The sequence below is a fragment of the Carcharhinus amblyrhynchos genome, chromosome 24 (genome assembly GCF_965287045.1).
Source record: "Carcharhinus amblyrhynchos chromosome 24, sCarAmb.v2.hapA, whole genome shotgun sequence".
NCBI lineage: Eukaryota > Metazoa > Chordata > Chondrichthyes > Carcharhiniformes > Carcharhinidae > Carcharhinus > Carcharhinus amblyrhynchos.
In genome coordinates this window covers 41124175-41145191 of record NC_137347.1, presented here as the reverse complement: position 1 = coordinate 41145191, position 21017 = coordinate 41124175, and the positions used below count along the sequence as shown (strand labels likewise).

Below are 21017 nucleotides of genomic sequence, written 5' to 3'. Positions count from 1 at the left end.
GCTTTTGTTTCTATAAAATTGTTTTTTTTTAAGACTTCTCTGATTTATTTCGTCGGCCATCTTTAAATTTGTGCCCTTGATCTTTCAGGCGTTGGAAACACTTTCTCTTTAGTTAGCTTTAAAGCCTTCATCATTTTAAACACCTCGTCACAGCAATCCCAGTTTCTACAATTTCTCCATGTAACTGCAGTTCCTCCTTCCAGGAACCACTCCATTAAATCTCTTCGGTACCCTTTTCAAAATCTTCACATAAAACGGGAGAAACTGGAGTCAGTTGCCGGGAAGATTTTGGATCTGAGGGGGCAGACTGGGGGAGAGGGGAACTGAGTCAACTGGGAGGAAGGGGTTTGGGAGCAGGGAGATTGGGGTGTAGTTGGGGGGAGCGGGTGGGGTGCAGAGGGCCGGGCTGCAGAATAGGGGGAAAGGGTTGGGTCGGAGGGAGGGAGGGAGGGGAGGAGGGAATGTTGAATCGGAGAGGAGGGGAATATTGAGTCTGAGGGAAGGAGGGGTTATTGGGTAAGGAGGAGAGGGAATCGGAATGGGGGGGTGGGTTTAACAGTCCGGTTACCATGGCACTAGAGGTTGAGGAATTGGGAGGAGTCAATAAAGGAAGGGGTGGAGGTGTTGGAAATACACTGAGGGGAGATGGGGGGGCGGGGGTTGGCAGTGTGGGGGGATCTACTATACCTGACCCACTCTGAGAGTTGAGAGTTTTTGGAGCTCCATGTGTAGATTTAAGGCTGAGATAGATAGATTTTTAATCAGTAAGGGAATCAAGGGTAACGTGGAAAAGGCAGGAAATTGGATGTGAGGAATTTCAGATCAGCCATGATCGTATTGAAGGGCTCGAGGAGCTGAGTGGCCTGCTCCAATTTCCGAGTTCTTATGGCTCAGTTTGGGTCTTGTAAGATAGAGATGCTGAAGTTTGAAGTGTTTTTATTTCTTCCAACTCCTTCAGAATAATTATTAGTGTAAATCTGGCAGAATCATCCATGTTCGTGATTTAAGTTGCTTTGTCGGGTGGTTCGCGCTGTTGTCCAGAGGACATTGGTTCTTCTCGACAATTGCTGAGTAAGCCCTTACCTGGGAACCTCCAAGTGGAATCCCCCAATGTGTCTTTGCGACTCTGGGGAGACAGAAAGTCACATTCCTGTTGTGCAATTCTTGTTTTAGTTCGGAGCTCATTTATAAAGCGGTTCATTTCTGATGCATCATCCTGAGGGTGTTGGTTGGCTCTCTATTGGAGTTCAGGAGATTGCAAGCTGATTTTATTGAAACTTAATGACCCTGAAGGGTCTTCACAGGTTAGGTGTTTCTCCTTGTGCGAGAGACTAGAATGAGGCAACACAGTTTAAAAATGAAGAAGTCTTCCATATAAGACACGAGAAGAAATCTTTCCTTAGAGAGTCATGAATCTTTGGAACTCTTTTCCTCAGAGAGTGATGGCGGCAGTGTCAATGGATAGATAGTTATTGGACTAACAAGGGAGTCAAAAGCTATTGGTGTGGGGTTTGGAATAGGGAGTTGATCAGCTGGGTGGCATAGTGGTTAACCCTGCTGTGTCACAGCGCCAGGGACCCAGGTTCAATTCAGTGACTTGGGTCACTGTCTGTGTGGGGTTTGCACATTCTTCCCATGTCTGCATGGGTTTCCTCAAGATGCTCTGGTTTTCTCCCACATTCCACAGATGTGCAGGTTAGGTGGATTGGTCATGGTAAATTGCCCCTTAGTGTCAGAGGGACTAGCTAGCGTAAATGCATGGGGTTATGGGTGGGATAGTGGTCAGTGCAGACTCAGTGGGCCGAATGGCCTGTTTCTGCTCTGTAGGATTCTGTGATCTCATTTGAATGGTGGACGGGCTGAATGGCCCACTCCTGCTTCTGTTTCATATGTCTGCATGAAGATGGTGTGAGCATTAAGAATAGGATCAATATTTTGACCATTTTTAGAGCCTTTCACACTTGGTGCTTTTTCCAGGAATGCTTTTCCAAGCTGCTCATGTTTCTGGTAGGAAGTTGCCAGCGACGTGAACTGTTTTGTCACAGAATGGACTGTACGCGATCAGGATGCCACATGAACCCCGATGAAATAAGACCTTCCATTCAGCACAGTCCTCCATTGACCTTTGCAGCGACTGGCATGAAACTGGGAAGCAAACATTTAAATTGGCACCTTGTCATTGCAGCCTTTGCTGTAAATCTGCTCTTCCACAGCAGTTAGGAAATGCAGTTAGTGTTCCAACTTTCGTGGAATTTGGAAGCTTATTATGAAGTAACACTTTGCTATCACTTCTGCAACAAGAACTCAAAGTAGCCAATTCTTCCAAAAGAAAACTTGAAGCCACCAGTAGCAGTTTGGAATCTTAATACACATTTCCTGTTGTTTTTTGACCGTCACCTGCTGAAGTTAGAAGCAGACTATTTGGCCTATCAAGCCTATTCCTCATTCAATAAGGCAGTGGGATGAATTTCTACATCACCAATATTTCCCTTCCCTATCCTCTTTTTGATTCCTTTTGGTGGCAAAAATATCTATCCATTATAGCCGGGGTACCAGATCAGAAACTCCAAGGTTTATTATGAAGCAAGACTAGATCCCAACAATTTTCTTTACTTTGGCAGAAATGTGAGGAAAGGATGTTTGTCCTCAAGTGATTCAGCTGACAATATTTTTCTTGCATCAAAACGAGCTTTATTCATCACACAGTTTAAATATACCGCTAACAAAATGAAATAGTTTAATTCTTAACCGTTGAACAATCTTTAAACATGAAAAGAAACAAACCTTAATTTCTAAGTTATTACTGTTCAGTTCCAATTAAACAATATTTCTCTCATAAACTTAAACCCCACTTTATAAATAGTTAGCAAATCCAGGTATACTTGCTTTAACCATTGTTACCAACTTTGGAGCTCCCAAAAAGATTTTGTAGACAAAGGAAAAGCTTCTATTGGTTGCTATCTTTAAGTAACCTTCCCGAGCAACTCTTTTAAAAAAAAATGAAAATGAAACTTTTTTTTGGAATACAGGCCTGGTTCCTCCCAATAACTTAATATCACATGACTTGGTCAATGTAATCTGAAAACCCAGGAGAATTTAAGTAAACAGATGTGTGTTAATTCTACAAAGTAACACATTCCTTTCTAAAATGAATGATTATCCTCCTTTCTCAGTATGTGCTGCATTCTCTCCAAACAAACTGACTCCCTCTCAGATAAACACTGAATCTTAAAGCAGTCCTATTTAACATAAAATGTTTTAAAAGCAGAGTTTCATCGTAATCATCAACAGAACATCCAAAGCTGTCTTGATGGAGAGAATTCTACAGGTTCACAACTTTGAGGGAAGAAGTTTCTCCTCATTTTGTGTTAAAAGACTAACCCCTTATTGTGAGACTTTGATCTCTGGTTCTGGACTGTCTAGCTTGGGGAAACGCCATCTCAGCATTGACCTTGCCAAGCCCTTGAAGAATTTTATGATTTGTATACCATGCTGGGTGAACATCTGTAGATCCAGATGTCACGCGTCTGAGAAAATGTGTCGGTGTTTTTCTCCAAGGATATTGAGCATTGTCCTACTCCTGAGCGTAGGATGTAGATTCTTCCTGATTCTAATATGATTGTTATGCCAGGGAGATGGTTTTGAATAATTAAAGGTAGCTTGGAATGAAATGCTGAAAATATTTATGCATATAGGAGATAAATTTGATTGGAGCACAATACCAATTCGAGGTTTACAGCATGGAAACAGGCCCTTTGGCCCATCTTGTCCATGCTGCCCAGTTTGTACAGCTAAGCTAGTCCCAATTGCCCACATTTGGCCCATATCCCTCTGTACCCGTCTTACCCATGTAACTGTCTAAATGCTTTTTAAAAGACAAAATTGTACCCACCTCTACTACTACCTCTGGTAGCTTGGTCTAGACACTCACCACTCTGAGTGAAAAAATTGCCCCTCTGGGCCCTTTTGTATCCCTCCCCTCTCACCTTACACCCATGCCCTCTAGTTTTAGACTCCCCTACCTTGGGGAAAAGAAGTTGACTATCTAGCTGATCTATGCCCTTCATTACTTTATAGACCTCTAAAAGATCACCCCTCAGTCTTCTACGCTCCAGGGAAAAAAAGTCCCAGTCTATCCAGCCTCTCCTTATAACTCAAACCATCAAGTACCGGTAGCGTACCGGTAGCATCCCGGTAAATCTGGTCTGCATTTTTTCTAGTTTAATAGTATTTTGTCTATAATAGGGTGACCAGAACCGCATACAGTATTCCAAGTGTGGCCTGACCAATGTCTTGTACAACTTCAACAAGACATTCCAACTCCTGTATACAATGTTCTGACAGGAACAGCAGGAAAGCCAGCTGTGGATTTTATATGCCCATCCACTTTCAGTTTCAGCCAATGGGGCTGCGTAAAATCCAGCACCTTGTGAACGAGGCAGGTTTGAGCAGGTATCCTCACAGAGGAAGTGAGATGGAGGGGTTTAGTGAAAATTCCAGAATTGAGGGACAAAATGCTGGAGAAAAGAAACTAGGGGGCTTCCCAAAGGTCAGAGTCGGATTTCCCTGGATTCCTCAAGGTTTGTAGATCCAGAGGAGGTTATCGAGATGGGGAACATTGTCACCACAGAAGAATTTGAACACTGAAATGAGAATGTTAAATTCCAGGCCTTGGCGTCTGGAACAACCTCAGGCCTGTCCTAATGCCCAAACAATTTAATATTCAGATTAGGTGCTAACCTGAAATACAGTCTGGTGATGTGATGCTTTTATAAGACTGGAAGCACAAAACAGAAAATGCTGGCAAATCTCAGCAGGTCTGGCAGCATCTGTGGGTCGTCCAAACTCGAAACGGTGGCTCTACTCTTTATCCACAGATGCTGCCAGACCTGCTGAGATTTTCCAGCAATTTCTGTTTTTGTTTCAGATTCCAGCAAGTATTTTGCCTTTATAAAACTTGAAATCTTGGGTTGAGGGAGAAATTGAAATCAGGAATGTACCTAACAGTGGCAATAAGTTCACAAGCTAGTCTTTCAGCCTGTTGGGTTGTGACAGAATTGGAAATCTAAACCACCTGGATGATAATTACCCAAAATTTTAAACATTAGTTCTCATGAATGTAGTTTTCAGTCTGGGCGATGCCACTTTCCTGCAAAGGCAGCCATGATCATATTGAATGGTGGAGCAGGCTCGAAGGGCCAAACGGCCTACTCTTGCTCCTACTTTCGATGTTTCTAAGTACGTTTTTACTAGAAAGACACTGTAAATAAGAGTTCTTTCCATTGCTTAGGCACAACCAAAATAGAGCAAATTTTGTTTTACTCCAACGTGTATTTTAGACAGTTTGCAAAAGCAGAACATTTATTGCATTTTGTTCCTTGCTACAGTTTTGATATTGGACAGTTATGGCACTAATTTCACTCAATGTTCTGAACCAGAAGTCATTTAGCATGCAATAAAAATACTTCCAGCTTTCTGCCAGACAAGCTCTCTCCGTTCTACATTTTACTGTTAGTAAAACTTGTAAAAAGTTATTGCCAAAAGCAAGCTTAAAGCAATGTAGTGTCACGGCCTGTACTGTCAGTCAACCCAACATCAGAATGGGAAGCTTGTTTGAGGCACACTGGGATGTTTGAATCTTGGATATCCTGTAAAAAATCCACGCTGGGGCATTTCGTTGACTCTGTGCCAACTCCCTTTGCCTTTTCTGTAATTCTTTTAAAACAAAGTGTCTCACTCCCTCCGTGTTCCTCAAACTTATTGAGGCGCAAGTGATGTATCAGCATAATCAGCCCAATGTGATCTCAGCCCCTGTATCGACTTTAGATCCATGCAGTGGTTTGCTGGGTGCCAGTACAGTTATACTGCAGGTTTTGCTCTCTGCCTCCATGGCTGTCTGGGTTCTATGTGTATGGAAACACTGAGCACACTTGAGCTCAGAGGAGACGATGAAAACAAATGGAACTGATTAAAATGTTCCAAAGTGGTTTTCAACCTTTAATATGGCACAGTGGTTAGCACTGCTGCCTCACAGCGTCAGGGTCCCAGGTTCGATTCCTGGCTTAGGTCACTATCTATGCAAAGTCTGCACATTCTCCCCGTGTCTGTGTGGGTTTCCTCCCACAGTATGAAAGACGTGCTGGTTAGGTGGGGAGGCATGGTGGTTCAGTGGTTAGCACTGCTACCTCATAGTGCCGGGGATCTGGGTTCACTTCCAGCCTAGGGTGACTATCTGTGTGGAGTTTTCACATTCTCTCCGTATCTACATGGGTTTCCTCCGTGTGCTCTGGTTTCCTCCCACAGTCCAAAGAAGTGCTGGTTAGGTTGATTAGCCATGCTAAATTGACCATAGTGTTAGGGGGATTAGCAGGATAAATGTGTGGGGTAGTGGGGATGAGACCTGGGTGGGATTGTTGTTGGTGCAGGCTTAATGGGCCGAATGGCCTCCTTCTGCACTGTGGTTTCTATGACTCTATTGAAGTTTTCAATGATTCTAGGTGTATTGATCATGCTAAATTCTCCCTCGGTGTACCCGAACAGTCACCGGAGTGTGGCGACTAGGGGATTTTCACAGTAACTTTATTGCAGTGTTAACGTAAGCCTACTTGTGACACTAATAAAATAAACTTTAAAATAAGTATTCTTCTGAATTTACGGGTTTGTGATTAGACTTAGGAACTTACAGAGTAAATGATGTTTCCTTCCCACATTTCTTTCTTTTTTTTTTGTTAATGAATTTAATTTACTCACCATTTTATTTCTGCTTTCAGGTCATTTCAGTTGGGACAAATACCTTAAGGAGACAGGTGCTGTTGCTGCCCCTCCCCATTGCTTTAAGCAGGTGAAATAGGCTTTTATTTCATTTTAGTGCTGTGATAATTTGTATAGAGTTGAGGTTGGTTGCGGTATTCATAAGGATATTAGCGTATGTTACCTCTAATAATATGTGATGTTAATTATGAAAATGAGTGAAGTGATATCTATCTGATGATCAGAGATATCTCTACAAGGCGATGATGTGCTATTCAATAATTGTCAGAACAGTGTCTGTTCGTTTTTCGAATTTAACTTGTGTTCCTTCCTATGATTCATAATAGTTCACAATTTGGCGAAAGATTTTGGGCATTAATGAGAAATTAATGTGAAACTGAAGTCAATGGGGATAACCTAGAATATCATTGGTTGGAATAAAGATTTGGAGGTCAATCATTTCCCCAGGATATCATGACAAGAGTTCTTCAAGGTAGCGCTGAGCTTCATCATCTTCAGCTGCTTAGCAATGGCCTTCCCGCCATCATAAGAGCAGAAATTGGGATGTTCGCTGATTGTTGCACAATGTTCAGCACCATTAGCAACTCCTCAGATTCTGAATAAGTCCATATCTGCCTGCAATAAGACTGGCTCAGCATTCGGGCTTGGTTGGTAAATAGCAAGTAACATTTGTGCCAACGACCCTTGACTTCAATTGGTTTGGAATCACCAAATCCCAGCCATTAATTTCTCTGAGTGTTTTCATTGACCAGAAAGTTAACTAGATTGGATATGCAAACACTGTGCCACAAGAACAGGTTGGAATCTGGGAATTCTGTGGTGAGTTATCACCACTGTCTCCCCAAATTTTCTTCACCATCTGCAGAGCGCAAGTCAGGAGTACAATGGAATACTCCTTACTTGCCAGGATGAGTCCAATAACACTCCAGTTCGAAGCTCTCCAGGACAAAGCAGCTCACTTGATTGCCACTCTATCCACCAACTTAAATATTCATTCTTGGGCACAGTGGAGCAGTATATACCATCTACAAGTTGCATTGCAGTAACCGGCCAGAACTTCTTCAATGGCGCTTTCCAAACGTCTGACCTCTGCCACTTAAAAAGAGGAAGGCAGCAGACACGTGGGGTCGCCAGCACTTGCAAATTCCCTTCCAAGCCACACAACATTCCATCCGGGAACTACAGCACCATTGCTTCACTGTTGCTGGGTCACAATCTCAAAACTCCATTCCTTACAGCACTGTGGGTGTTTCTACACCACGCGGACTGCAGCGGTTCAAAAAGGCGGCTCGCCACGACCTTCTTGAAGGCACTTAGGGATGGGAAACATATGTTAATTTGCAATGAAACCCATCAACTACAAATGAGTAAATGAAATGAATGAGGAGCTTAATTGAGAGTGGAAATTAGTTGAAGAGAGGTAAGATTGGCATTGGAAATAATAACAGGAAATGTGGACTGTATAGGTCAGGGAACTGTAAGAAATAAATGGTTGTTAAATGTTGGAAGCTGTAAAGCCTTCAGCTTTGCATTTGCAATTTATACATCATTCAAATTTCTCTGGAGTATTTGTTTCATACTATCTACACAACCTTATTAGTGAATTTATGATTGTTTTACAGTCTGATTTACATGTGTGCTTGTACTGGTCCAGTATATAATAATTAAGGATTTATTTTTCGCTGTATAACTTAATCCATTCACCCAACCTGTTGTGAATTCTATTCGGAATATTGTTTCCTTGTTAGTTGGAGTCGAGCCAGTTGCAAATTCCTACGTCAAGCCAAAAAGACATCTCGAGGGAAATCAAAATACCATTTTTGGACTAACTGTGACAAACCTTATCATCTACTTCTTAGAGACTAAAATTTTCAGAAAAGCAGTCCTGCACTGACAGGGTAATTTCATTCTGTGAAAGTAGCCAGTTGATTTTCTGGGTTAATGTTCAAAGGATTTTAATTTGTTTCTTAAATGGGGAACTTGTCTGCAATCCTGTCTGAAAATACAGGCCTTGAATAGTTTAAAAATGACGCAGAAGGATTCAGTAGCACACCAGGTCTGTTGAGATTGCGGGGATGATGTAAGGTACAGAAGTAGGCCATTCAGCCCCTTGAACCTGTTCCGGGCCGAATGAGTTGGCAATGAGATTATTATATCAGAACTGACATCTGAGTTTATCCCGTTCTTTTCCCTTCCTGAATGCAGTGACTCATGCTGGGATATGGCTGTTGTGGGTTCTCTAATGTCTTGCTATTCTTTACGGGTGAAGATGGGTGTGGATTATTGACAAATTATTTAACCACAACACTACCAAGCCCAATTCTGCCCATCAGACACTTTGCTCTTTCAGGGACCCATTGGTAGAAGCAGGAAGCTCTCACTTATCTGGTTTATTTGCTCCATCCTGGCTGTTCGAAATGGGCTAATTCAGCATAGTGCAGGAGTCAAACATGGTATCAATTCAAATCCCTTCCTCACCGGCAAGTCTGGTGATTATTGCTCTTCTCAATTTGCCTCCTAGCACTGACATCTTCCAACTTCAACTATCTAAGCCCTGGAATTCTCGACCTAAACTTTTCAGTCTATTTGTCTTTTCTCTCTTGAGACACTCAAAATCTAAAATCCTTGGCCACGCTTTTCATCATCTACCCTAACATTTCCTTCTGTAGCTCAGTACTTTGCCTGATAATGTTCCTGTAAAACATCTTGGGATAATTCATGATGTTCGAATCCCAAACAGTTACAATCTTAGTCATCATAGATCCAGAGAATCTCTACAGTGCAGAAGAAACCATTCAGTTCATCAAGTCTGCACTGACACTTTGAAAGAGAACTCTACTTGACCCAATCCCGAACCCAACCCCATAACCCCATGCATGGATCATGGCCAGTCCACCTAACTTGCACATTTTGGGACACTGAGGGCAACCTATCATGGCCATTCCACCTAAGCTGCACATCTTTGGACTGTGGGAGGAAACTGGAGTATCCAGGAGAAATCCACAGTGACACAAGGAGAACACCACACTGTCACCCAAGGCTGGAATTGAACCCGGGTCTCTGGTGCTGGAAGGCAGCAGTGTTAACCATTGTGCACATTTGCTTTCAATTAAGCTGGTCCTAAATTGATCAGTGGAGATGCTTCTTAAAAGAACAAAAATATTTATTCGATATTAATAATCTCTGGTGACAGTGTCTTTATCATTGTGGATCTGAAATTAAATGAATGTGTGAACATCCTGCTTTACTTCCCGCTAACTCTTGTACGTGTGATGAAAGGAATCTGGAACTATGGTTGGACTTGACAGGGCTGACTCACTACCTTGTTAAAACTTTCAGAAGGAATTGACTTGAGACAAATCTAGTCAAACCATCATGAAACGGAACTATGTTGGTTCCGTGCAAACCTTATGACTGGCTAGAAAATCAGAAATCTGAAAGGCCCTGAGATAATCTCTCAACATTGTCCTGCGTCCCTTCAGTACTTTGAGTGCAGTAATTTCAATTTTGTCCATGTTGATATAACCCAGAACCTTTTTTTAATTCCAGAAGTATTTTTCTTAAGCCAGTCTGCATGGTCAGCTAGGATTTGAGATTGTGCTATGTAATTTTGCAGACGGCACCATAACAAAAGTGGTTAGCACTGCTGCCTCACAGCGCCCGGGACCTGGGTTCAATTCCACCCTTGGGTGACTGTGTGGAGTTTGCACGTTCTCCCGAGGTCTGTGTGGATTTCTTCCAGGTGCTCCAGTTTCCTCCCACTGCTCGGAGATGAGTGGATTAAGTTGATTGGCCAAGATAAATTGACCCTCAGTGTTGGGCAATTAGCAGGGTAAATAGGTTGGATTATAGGAATAGGATCTGTGTGGGTTTTTGTCGATGCTGGCTCGATAGGCTGAATGACCTCCCTCTGCACTGTATGGATTTTAATTGAGATTAATACACAGTTGTGCATTACATCGCAAAGTAACAACTGTGACTGGCTACGTTTTGTTGTGTTAGAATCATAAAATCTCTACAGTGCAGAAGGAGGCCATTCAGCCCATTGAGCTTGTACTGACAATGATGCCATCCAGGGCCTAAACCCATACTCTATGCATTTGCCATGGACAAGCTACCTGGGGGCAATCAACCTAACCTACACATTTTTGGAATGGGGGAGGAAACTGGAGCACCTGGAGGAAACCCAAGCAGACATGGGGAGAACATGCAAACTCCCACAGACGGTCACCCAAGCTCGGAATTGAACACAGGTCACTGGCACTGTGAGGCAGTGGTGCCAACCACTGTGCCACCCCAAAACAAGCCACTGGTAATTGATTAAAGAGATGTTGAGATGGACTGAAAACATGAAGATACTACCTTTTCTAAAAAAAGGTAGTATATATTTTGCTGCATTTTGGCGCTGTTTTCAGGACAAAGAAAATTAACATATTTCCCCTTTTCCTTTGACTGTTCTTTCAATCGTCCACTCATTACTGAGTAGCTCATCTTTGCTTGAATTACTTCTGAAGCGATATTAGAGAAACTTCTTTCAGAAATGAGATGCTTATGAAACCACACTTCTGTGCTTTGGCAATCTGTTTGCACATCCTGAAACATTGGGAAATGTTGCAAATTAATATTTCCAAAATAAACCCTCTGGGCTAAAGGTGGCATCGCATTTATAGAATTTTGTCAGTGGATGCTGGTGCGACTGTGTTATAGTCAACACCCAATCAAAGATTTCAAATACACAAATGCATGGCCTTCTCTGGTTAATAACCTTTGATAATATGAAATTGCCCTCTGCTTCACATCATGTTTTGTAAATGTTTTGGGCACTTGGCTACTCTTGGGTAAAATAGATATAATCATACATATACTCTATGGGAATATCTAGTTGCAACGATTGTTAATATGAGATATAACATTTCATCTGACTTTTTTTTAATATACGTTGTGGGAAATGGCCATTGCTGGCAGGCCAGCATTCATTGTCCATCCCTTGTTCAGAGGACAGTTGAGAATCCACCATGTTGCTGTAGCTCTGGAGTCACATGTAGGCCAGACCAGATAAGGACGGCAGATTTCCTTCCCTAAAGGTGAACCAATGGGTTTTTCTGACAATCGGCAATGGATTCATGATCATCAAAGATTGTTAATTCCAGATTTATTTTATTGAATTTAAATTCCACCATCTGCTGTGGTGGGATTCGAACCCAGGTCCCCAGAACATTAGCTGAGTTTCTGGATTAACAGTCTAGCCACTAGGCTAGTTTTGATCACTCATAATTGTCATTACCATTTGTAATTTTTCTGTATCTTGTTGCCTTACAAAGTTGTGTGATAAAGAATGTTGAAAATATGTTTGAAATTAGAATTTTAAAATATGTATTCTCTGGATATAATGTATTGTCACATTTGTAGTTTACAGGATACAGTAATGGTTGTGGTATAATTTGAGTTGGCTTACTGGTTATCTACCCTAACAATGTTGGAATCTACTTGCCATGCAGATTTGCTGTGCAGTGAGCTATAGTTGTACCACTTTATATATACATTGAGTTCCAGTATTCAGGTAGGATGAGCTGTGTAGCAATTGTTGCAGTTGGGCAGCATGGTAGCACAATGCCAGGGACCCTGGTTCAATTCTGGCCTCGAGCCATAGCCTGTGTGCAATTTGCACATGCTCCCCATGTCTGCATGGGTTTTCTCTGGATGCTCCAGTTTCCTCCCACACTCCAAAGATGTGGAGGTTAGATGGATTGGCCGTGCTAAATTGTCCGTTAGTGAGTAGGCTTGGCTAAGTTGTTCTTTTGGAGCATGAGTGTGGACTCGATGGTCTGAATGGCCTCCTTCCGCACTACAGAGGTTTTATGATTCTGTGATGGCTGCATAGAGGCTGGAGAGACAGATGTGCTTTTGTTATTTCGTTCAAACAAGCTGGATTGTGCTTGGGTAAATTGAGGAAAATGAGTCCAGGTTAAATTTAATCTCATGCCAGCTCAGTGGTTTTATTTAAACTGGCATTTCTCCATTTAGGGTTTTAGATTTAGTCTTGCCAGTAAAATGCTCTCGCTCCATTGAGAATTGATATCAGTCCGGGCTTTTGAGCAGGATAACTATTACAAGCCGTTCAGAGCAAAAGTTGCTATCTCACTAAACTACAAATCTCTCAGATCTCTGTGTTCCATACAGATATTTAGAAAATGACACCTTAGTTGTGGTTTTTGAGGGTTTTCTCCAGCTGTGCTCCACTGACAATATTTAACCTCTGCCGTTCAGTGGAAACTTATCATCTTAAAACGTGTGATCTTGAGTGTGGGTGACTTTTCAATTATGATGCATATCCATCTGACATAATCCTGTCTTGAAACCATCGTACGCAGACACACAGGCACAGCAGGTGCCATTTAACAGTGGTGAGGATGGGAAGCCGAGGTGATTCCTTTTTTCGGAGTCCAGGGATGCTGAAGCCACTGGTAGCATTTTGCACCTCAACACTGCACAGGGCCATGGGCTGAGCTTACTCAAGCCCTGTTCCTCTGATGGTTCTTTTTCTGACTGGCAGTCAGTGCAGCAGGGATTAGTGCTAGGATCCCAACTGTTCACATGATATATTAATGATTTGGAAGAGGGGACTTGAATGTATTATCTCCACATTTGCAGATGATACAAAGTTGGGTGGGAGGGTGGGGTGTGAGGAGAACGCAGAGGTGCTTCAGTGCGATTTGGGCAGGCTGAGTGTATGGGCATCTGCGTGACAGATGCAGTGTAATGTTTTTTTAAATGTGAGGTTATCCACTTTAGTGGCAATAATAGGAAGACAGATTATTACTTGAATGGATGTAAATTGAGAGAGGTGGATATTGAGCAAGATCTTGGAGTCCTCATGCATCAGTTGCTGCAAGTAAGCGCGCAGGTACAGGAGGCAGTAAAAAAGGCAAATGATATGTTGGCCTTCATAGCAAGAGGATTTGAGTATAGGGATTTGTTTTGCTGCAGTTATATAGGACTTGGTGAGGCTGGAGTATTGTGTGCAGTTTTGGTGTCCTTATCTGAGGAAGGATGTCCTTGCTACAGAGGGAGTACAGCGAAAGTTTACCAGGCTGATTCCTGGGATGGCAGGTCTGTCATATGAGGAGAGACTAAGTCGGTTAGGATTATATTCATTGGAGATTAGAAGAGTGAAAGTTTCTCATGGAAACTTACAAAATTCTAACAGGGTTAGACACGGTAGATTCAGAAAGAATGTTCCCAGTGGTGGGGGGGCCCAGAACTAGGGGTCATAGTTTGAGGATAAGGGATAAACCTTTTAGAACTGAGGTGTGGAGAAATTTCTTTGTCCAGAGGGTGACAAATGTGTGGAATTTACTACCACAGAAAGTTATTGAGGCCAAAATGTTGTCTGATTTCAAGAAGAAATTAGAGAGAGCTCTTGGGGCTACAGGGATCAAGGGATATGGGAGGAAGGGGGGAAATCAGGATATTGAATTCAATGATCAGCCATGATTAAGATTGTTAGAATGTAATGGTGACAACTTTGATTGGATGTAACGTGACCAATGGGAGCAAGGTGCAAGGGTCAGCTGACCCAGTAAAACATGGAATCAATTACAGAGTGATGTAATCATCACCTGACCAGCTGATTCGCTACAAATATGGAACTATGTAGAATTGTGGGAAGTTTGGAGCGGCCCAGGGCAAGGCCTCAACTTTGGAATAATGATGGTTCTTTGTTAAACCCTTTCTTTGATTTATAAGTAAGAGTAAGTTTTGTTGTATTTTGAAGAGTTCTTTCTGAAGAAACAAAGTTGAAGGGTAGAGTAGGCTCGAAGGGCCGAATGGCCTACCCCTGCTTCTGGTTTCGATGTATCAGAGTTGGCCTCAGTCCACTTCCTTCCACATGAAGAAATGTCTAACCATTGCTTGGTGTATCCTTACCCTAACACAACTGAGCAGATGGTGGGACCTTGCTTGGGAGCCTGAGCCTCTGAGTTTAAACATGGTGCGTTCTATAAAGATGTATGGATTTCCATTCTGCTGCTTGAAACCTTGGTACACAATTGCAGTGATAACCTTCCTGCATTTGGGATGAACCTCAAACTGAATGCAATACCAAAGCAGATACATTCAAATCAAGTCAATCCCAGAAAGCTTCAGATTCATTTCTATTTGGATTTGTTCCATCATTTTATCTGAGATTATCTGTGCAATGAAATTGGCTAAGAGTCTTCCCCATTCATTACAGATTCCTGTGTCACCAGAGGGCAAGTTGAGTGTGTATTTTCTGTTAGAAAGAAATATATTTTACTGTCTGCTCTTCCTCCTCCTCCAGCATGCTTCTATACCCAAAGCTCAACCACACTCTTCAAACAAGCCTTTAAACCCCCAAGGCTTGGGTTTGAATTGTGTACACTTCCCCAGTCCTATTCCACAGTCATTCGGGGAGTTTATCACCATTTGGCATCCTACATTACAGTGTTCATTTTATTACATCAGTTGTTTCTAGAAATGCATTCCTCTTAACGCCAACTCCCTCCCTCAGCTCACATTGTCACTTTTACCAAAATGCAAAGTCCTATCATAGAGGGCAGCACGGTAGCACAGTGGTTAGCACTGCTGCTTCACAGCTCCGGGGATCTGGGTTTGATTCCCGGCTTGGGTCACTGTCTATGTGGAGTTGCACGTTCTCCTCATGTTTGCATGGGTCTCCTCCAGGTGCTCCAGTTTCATCCCACAGTCCAAAGATGTGCGGGTTAGGTTGATTGGCCATGTTAAATTGTCCTTAGTGTCCTGAGATGTGTAGGTTAGAGGGATTAGTGGGTAAAATATGTAGGGATATGGGAATTTGGCCTAGATGGGATTGTGGTCGTGCAGACTTGATGGGCCAAATGGCCTTCTTCTGTACTATAGGGTTTCTGTGATTTCTATGAGGATTACCGCGCCCTTCAGCCCAAGTTGTCCATGCTGTGCTTTTTTTAAACCACTAAGCTCATTCCAATTGCCAGGTTTGGCCCATATCCCCCTATACCCATCTTACCCACATAACTGTCCAAATGCTTTTTAAAAGACAAAATTGTACCTGCTCCTTTACTAATAATGATTACCACTTGGTTTCTGAAGGTGTCTTGTTGGTAAAAATAACTATCGACACTAGCGTGATAATGAATGCCGTCTGTCGTTTCTCATTAACAAGTGTCTTTGCAACATGAAGTCAGAACTAAATGGAAGAAAACTGATTTAACAGTCTGACTTTGATGTCCAGTTTAGTCGAAAGCGCAGAGATTCCAGGTTTCTTTTCAAGCCAGTCCGTTCAGCTTCAACCTGAATAAATGTCCCCATTTGGACATTCAAAGCTGTTCTTTGTGCTTAAAAACAAAGTTCAATTCTCCCATAATTTGATGGCTGTATTTTTTCATCCGAATGGGAATTTAGGCCGGAATTCCTCCCAAAATATTCTAGGTGTAGAATTTGCATGAAAATCGGAGTGATTCACACTGGCTTTTTTTCAGTGGATGTTCAGACTAGAATCTCCCACACTCTGTGCACTGCAGAGGCGAACAGTGTGAATATCGTTGCAAATCAGTGGGCTAGCACTTACATGATATTAAAAAGTATAATTTAAATGTTCGTCCCACTGATTTCCAGCGTATAACAGACTGCACGGGAAATCTGGCACTGGGCGATGCTAGCGAGACGTGAACTCTCGTGCGAGTGCTGCGCATCGTGCCCCCCCCAATTTCCTCAGCAGGCGCGCTAAAACAACAGAGCAGCAGGATGGGTGAATCGCAGCCTTAGTGTTTTCCGAAATCTCAGCTAATTGTACCTGGATGCTCATTCTGACTGAGGGAACTGAAGAGTAAATGGCCATTAGGAACTTCAACAATGGTAGACAAAGTTGTCTTTATTTTGTTTGTGCGGCAGTGGCCAAACTTTTTCGTCAAAAGGGGGAGGGAGCCTGTGGGGAGAGTGTCCTCAGAGTGTTGAGTGTTTCCCTGCCTGTAAATCTGTCGCCCATTTAACCCTCTGTGTAAAGCCTTGCTCTTCTTTCTTAAAGTGCGACAGTTGCTGCGGGGGCCAAAAATGTGTTGCAAATCGTCAGAATAACATAAGCAAGGACATCTTCAGACTTGCCAGGAATATTTAGTAATTTGCTTATTTCCAGCGATGCCGGTCGTTGACTTTTCACAGTCTTTAATTTTTTTAAAAGACGCGTGGTGAGAGGGAGTAGCTCTTTGATTTTATTTGATTGTCATATTTCAGATCAGTTAGGCAAAGCTCTCCCCTCAGTGAGCTGAGCGCTGAACAAAAACATCTCTTTGTAAAATTTTCTTTCCCCTGTTCACTCCCTGCCTCTCAAACAAAACAAGTTGGATGAGCAGCAGTGGTAATAACGTGAATTGGGATCCTGTGGGCAGATCTCCAGCCTGACCTACACACTTGGCCCTGTCTGAAAACCTGCCTATGGAAGGATTAAACAACTCTCACTCCCTCCCTTACTCTTCAAAGCACTCGCTGCGGCTTGGCAATGGTTGCAAAAAGAAGGCACCTTTTTTTTTATTTTCGAAATACCATTTGCAAAAGAGCTTGTGATGCTCAAACTGTCATCGGCAGAATTATTAACTCTGCTCTGGACAGAGATGGCAGCAAGCTAAGATTCCTTGTGCGATTGTGTCTTTAGAATCCAGAAACAAAGAAGAAAATGAATAAAATATGAGCTAAATTAAGAAAATGTGGATTGATGAATATAGTACATAAAGATAAAGCCTTTGGCAGAGTCCCAAGTTGCTGATGCTGATTCTGTGCACGGTCATTTAAAATTCACCGCATGCACAAGGCCATTTGGGCCAACTGGAGTTTAGATGCCAGATGAGCTACGTCTAACTCTCACTACCTTTCCTATCTGCCTCCCTACCCCTCCATTTGCTTCTTCCTCATGTACGCACCCCTTCAATTTCACATTCCCGCCACTCTGTGAAGAAATTCCGACTGATTTGTTTTCAGTCATTGCTCGTTTTCTAATACTTAATGGGCGGCCCAATAATACAGTGGATAGCATTGCTGCCTCACAGCGCCAGAGACCCAGATTCAATTCCTCACAGCCTGTGCTGAGTCTGCACATTCTCCCGTGCCTGCATGGGTTTCCTCCAGGTGCTCTGGTTTTCTCCCACAGTTAGAAAGACTTGCTGGTCAGGTGCATTGGTCATGCTAAATTTTCCCTCAGTGTACCCGAACAGGCATTGGAGTGTGTGGCGATTAGTGGATTTTCACAGTAACTTCATTGCAGTGTTAATGTAAGCCTTGTTTACAGTGTTAATTACACTAATAAAATAAACTAAAAGTTAATCATTATTTTGGACTCATGCGTAAGTGGAAAGAGTTTATCCGCACCCACCCTAGAGAATCTCTTGATAATTTACAGAGGAGATGATGGTCTAGTGTTATTATCACTAGACTATTAATCAAGAAACTCAGCTAATGTTCTGGGGACCCGGGTTCGAATCCTGCCATGGCAGATGATGGAATTTGAATTCAATAAAAAAAAATCCGGAATTAAGAACCTACTGATGACCATGAAACCACTGTCGGAAAAACCCATCTGGTTCACTAATGTCCTTCAGGGAAGGAAATCTGCCGTCCTTGCCTGGTCTGGCCTACATGTGACTCCAGAACCACAGCAATGTTGTTCATTCTCAACTACCCCCCAGGGGGCAACTAGGGATGGCCAGCCAGTGATGCCTATGTCATAGAGTCATAGAGATTTACAGCATGGAAATAGGCCCATGTCCCATGAGTGAATAAAAAAAATTAAAGACCTCCACCGGGTCTTCCCTCTCCCAGAGAAAATAACCCCAGCATGAATTGGATTTCTAAAGAATAACAAAGAAAACCAATTTAACCGCTGCTTACACACATTGTCCTTAGTATATTTGATTGTTGTGGGGTTGGGGGGGGCGCAATATGCTGCCCCTTCACTGAAAATCCATATCTCACCAATGTCAGCAAGCTTAACAGCAGCTTTTTAAAAACTTGAAGCAGTCAAGAGGAACATGCCAGGGGCACTGAGGCATTTTAGCCCCAGGAGGAGAGGGTACGTGCCCGGACCCACCCCTGGCAATGCCAACTTGGCAGGGCTGACGTGGAGGGCGTCCCCTTTTGTGGGGCGAGGGTGTGGGACATGCCTGGATGCTTGTGGACTGAAGGAGGAATGTGGGGGCCCAGTGCCTGTGGAGGGGAGGGTGAGGGGAGCACTTCAGTGTATTCGGAGTGGCAGATGTCCTGATGTTTGTGGGCGACGCTCAGAGCTTGTTTGTGGGTTCTCCATGTGCAAGGATTGGGATGGAGGGGGGACTGGAAGGAGTTTATTTTTTTAACCACAGAATAAGATGCTCTTTAAAAATGGTAATCCAATCCCTCGGGAGCGGGCATCAAAGACTCACCCTGCCAGAGTGATGGTGAAAACCATGCCTTCAGACTCCCCTTTGCGCAGAGTGCCAGTGAATCTGGAGAGAATACTTAACTGTGCAGATGTGGAGCTGCCTGAGGGTTTCCCACCTCAGCCAGTGGCTCTGAGGGGAAGAGTCCCCGTTGTGTGTGGGATATTTCCTCATTTAATTTGTCCACCACATCGAAGCTTCACCAGTGTTCATATTACAGGTCAAGTACAGTGACCAGCCATGGTGGTGAGGTCCACCTTCCTGCAGAGCGACCCACATGTGTGTTAGTGTGAATGTCTCGCCCTCACAATATTCATCTTGACCATGACAATGTGGTGAAAAACACTCCTCCTTCCAGTTGTTTATTTATTCACCATTATTCAGAATTAGAATTTCAAATTTAATGACTCTCTTACTATAAGGTTCTTGTGTCACACCGCTCCTTTTAAAACCCGTTGCACAAGTTTGTGTGTGGGGTGGCACAGTGGTTAGCAGTGTTGCCTCACAGTGCCAGGGAACCGGGTTCAATTCCCAGCTTGGGTCACTGTGTGTGCGGAGTCTGCACGTTCTCCCCATATCTGCGTGGGTTTCCTCTGGGTGCTCTGGATTCCTTCCACAGTTGGAAAGACGTGCTGGTTAGGTGCATTGACCATGCTAAATTCTCCCTCAGTGTACCCGAACAGGTGCTGGAGTGTGGTGAGTAGGGGATTTTCACAGTAACTTCATTGCAGTGTTAATGCAAGCCTACTTGTGATGAACAAATAAACTTTCAACATTTTTTTCCGCCCACCATACTGTAAACTAGGTAGAAAGTGCATCAGTGTTCTTTAGTTCTGAGCTTCAAGGTGACTTTTGGAGTTAATTTCTGCATTTCTTTCCACCATCAGCAATCCAGTGTTTTGCCAGGTTTCCTTCCGTAATAAGTTTTTTTTTAAATTCTATACCCGAATGTAAATTAATTGTTATGCGTGGAAGACTTGGCACCAGTACTAACATTGACCTGGGTATTGCCGACACGCTAGTAGATTGAATATTGAAGAATGCAGAATTGTCCCTGTTCTGATAGCTCCAACACGTAAACCATTTCAAGCAGCCTCACTCTAGTGGTACAGACATTTCACTGACCTTCGGATTTCCATCATTGTGATGAACACACAGGCAGATGGATGGGAGTAATCTGCGCTGGGTCACACTGTGATTTAAGGTGTGTGGAACAGGTTTGTGATGCAGTGAAAATCTCGTCCTGTTCAATCTGACATTTAAATCAACGGCTGCTTGCTTTTATAGCTCTATATATTGCGATATTCATGCAATGCGAACCTCATTTTGCACAGGGCGGTCGTTGTTTAATCACTGGAAGTGTTTTTATCAAAAAAAACATTAGAAGTTTCACAATTTGCACTCAGTGACCATCCTCCCTCATTAACACTCCAATCTGGGATTGAACCACTCTAGGATGTGGTGCTGCATTAAGCCATGTTTGTACCTCTTTGACTAATTAATTAACTGTACCTAATTAATTTTTAACCTGCAGCATAAACAAAACATATCGCTAAAATCTGCGGCAGGCGACTGGGTCCCAAGGGCCTTCCTAATGTATCCTACAGATTGAGCAATGGAACATTGAGAGTGGGCACATCAAAGCTTTTGAAGTTTCTTGTGTTTATCTCCGTGAAACTGCTTCTGTCAACTTCATGACACTTATATTCGCTGCAAGGTTCTGGTATAATACTATAAAAAAGGACTTCAAAGCACTGCAAAATAGATTTATAAATGTTGTTGCTGAGGGAATGTTTAGAATATGGAACACACCAGCACAGGAAG

At 42.9% G+C, this 21017-nt stretch overlaps 1 protein-coding gene across 1 annotated transcript in view; it reads left to right on the top strand.

Moving 5' to 3' along the window:
* The window catches only part of LOC145357724 (polycomb protein SCMH1-like), a 172008-nt gene that overhangs the window by 53671 nt on the left and 97320 nt on the right, over nt 1-21017 (top strand). The window contains exon 5 of the mRNA XM_080211148.1: nt 6771-6841. Coding sequence (XP_080067274.1) covers nt 6771-6841 — 71 coding nt within the window. The remainder of the gene's footprint in view (nt 1-6770; nt 6842-21017) is intronic.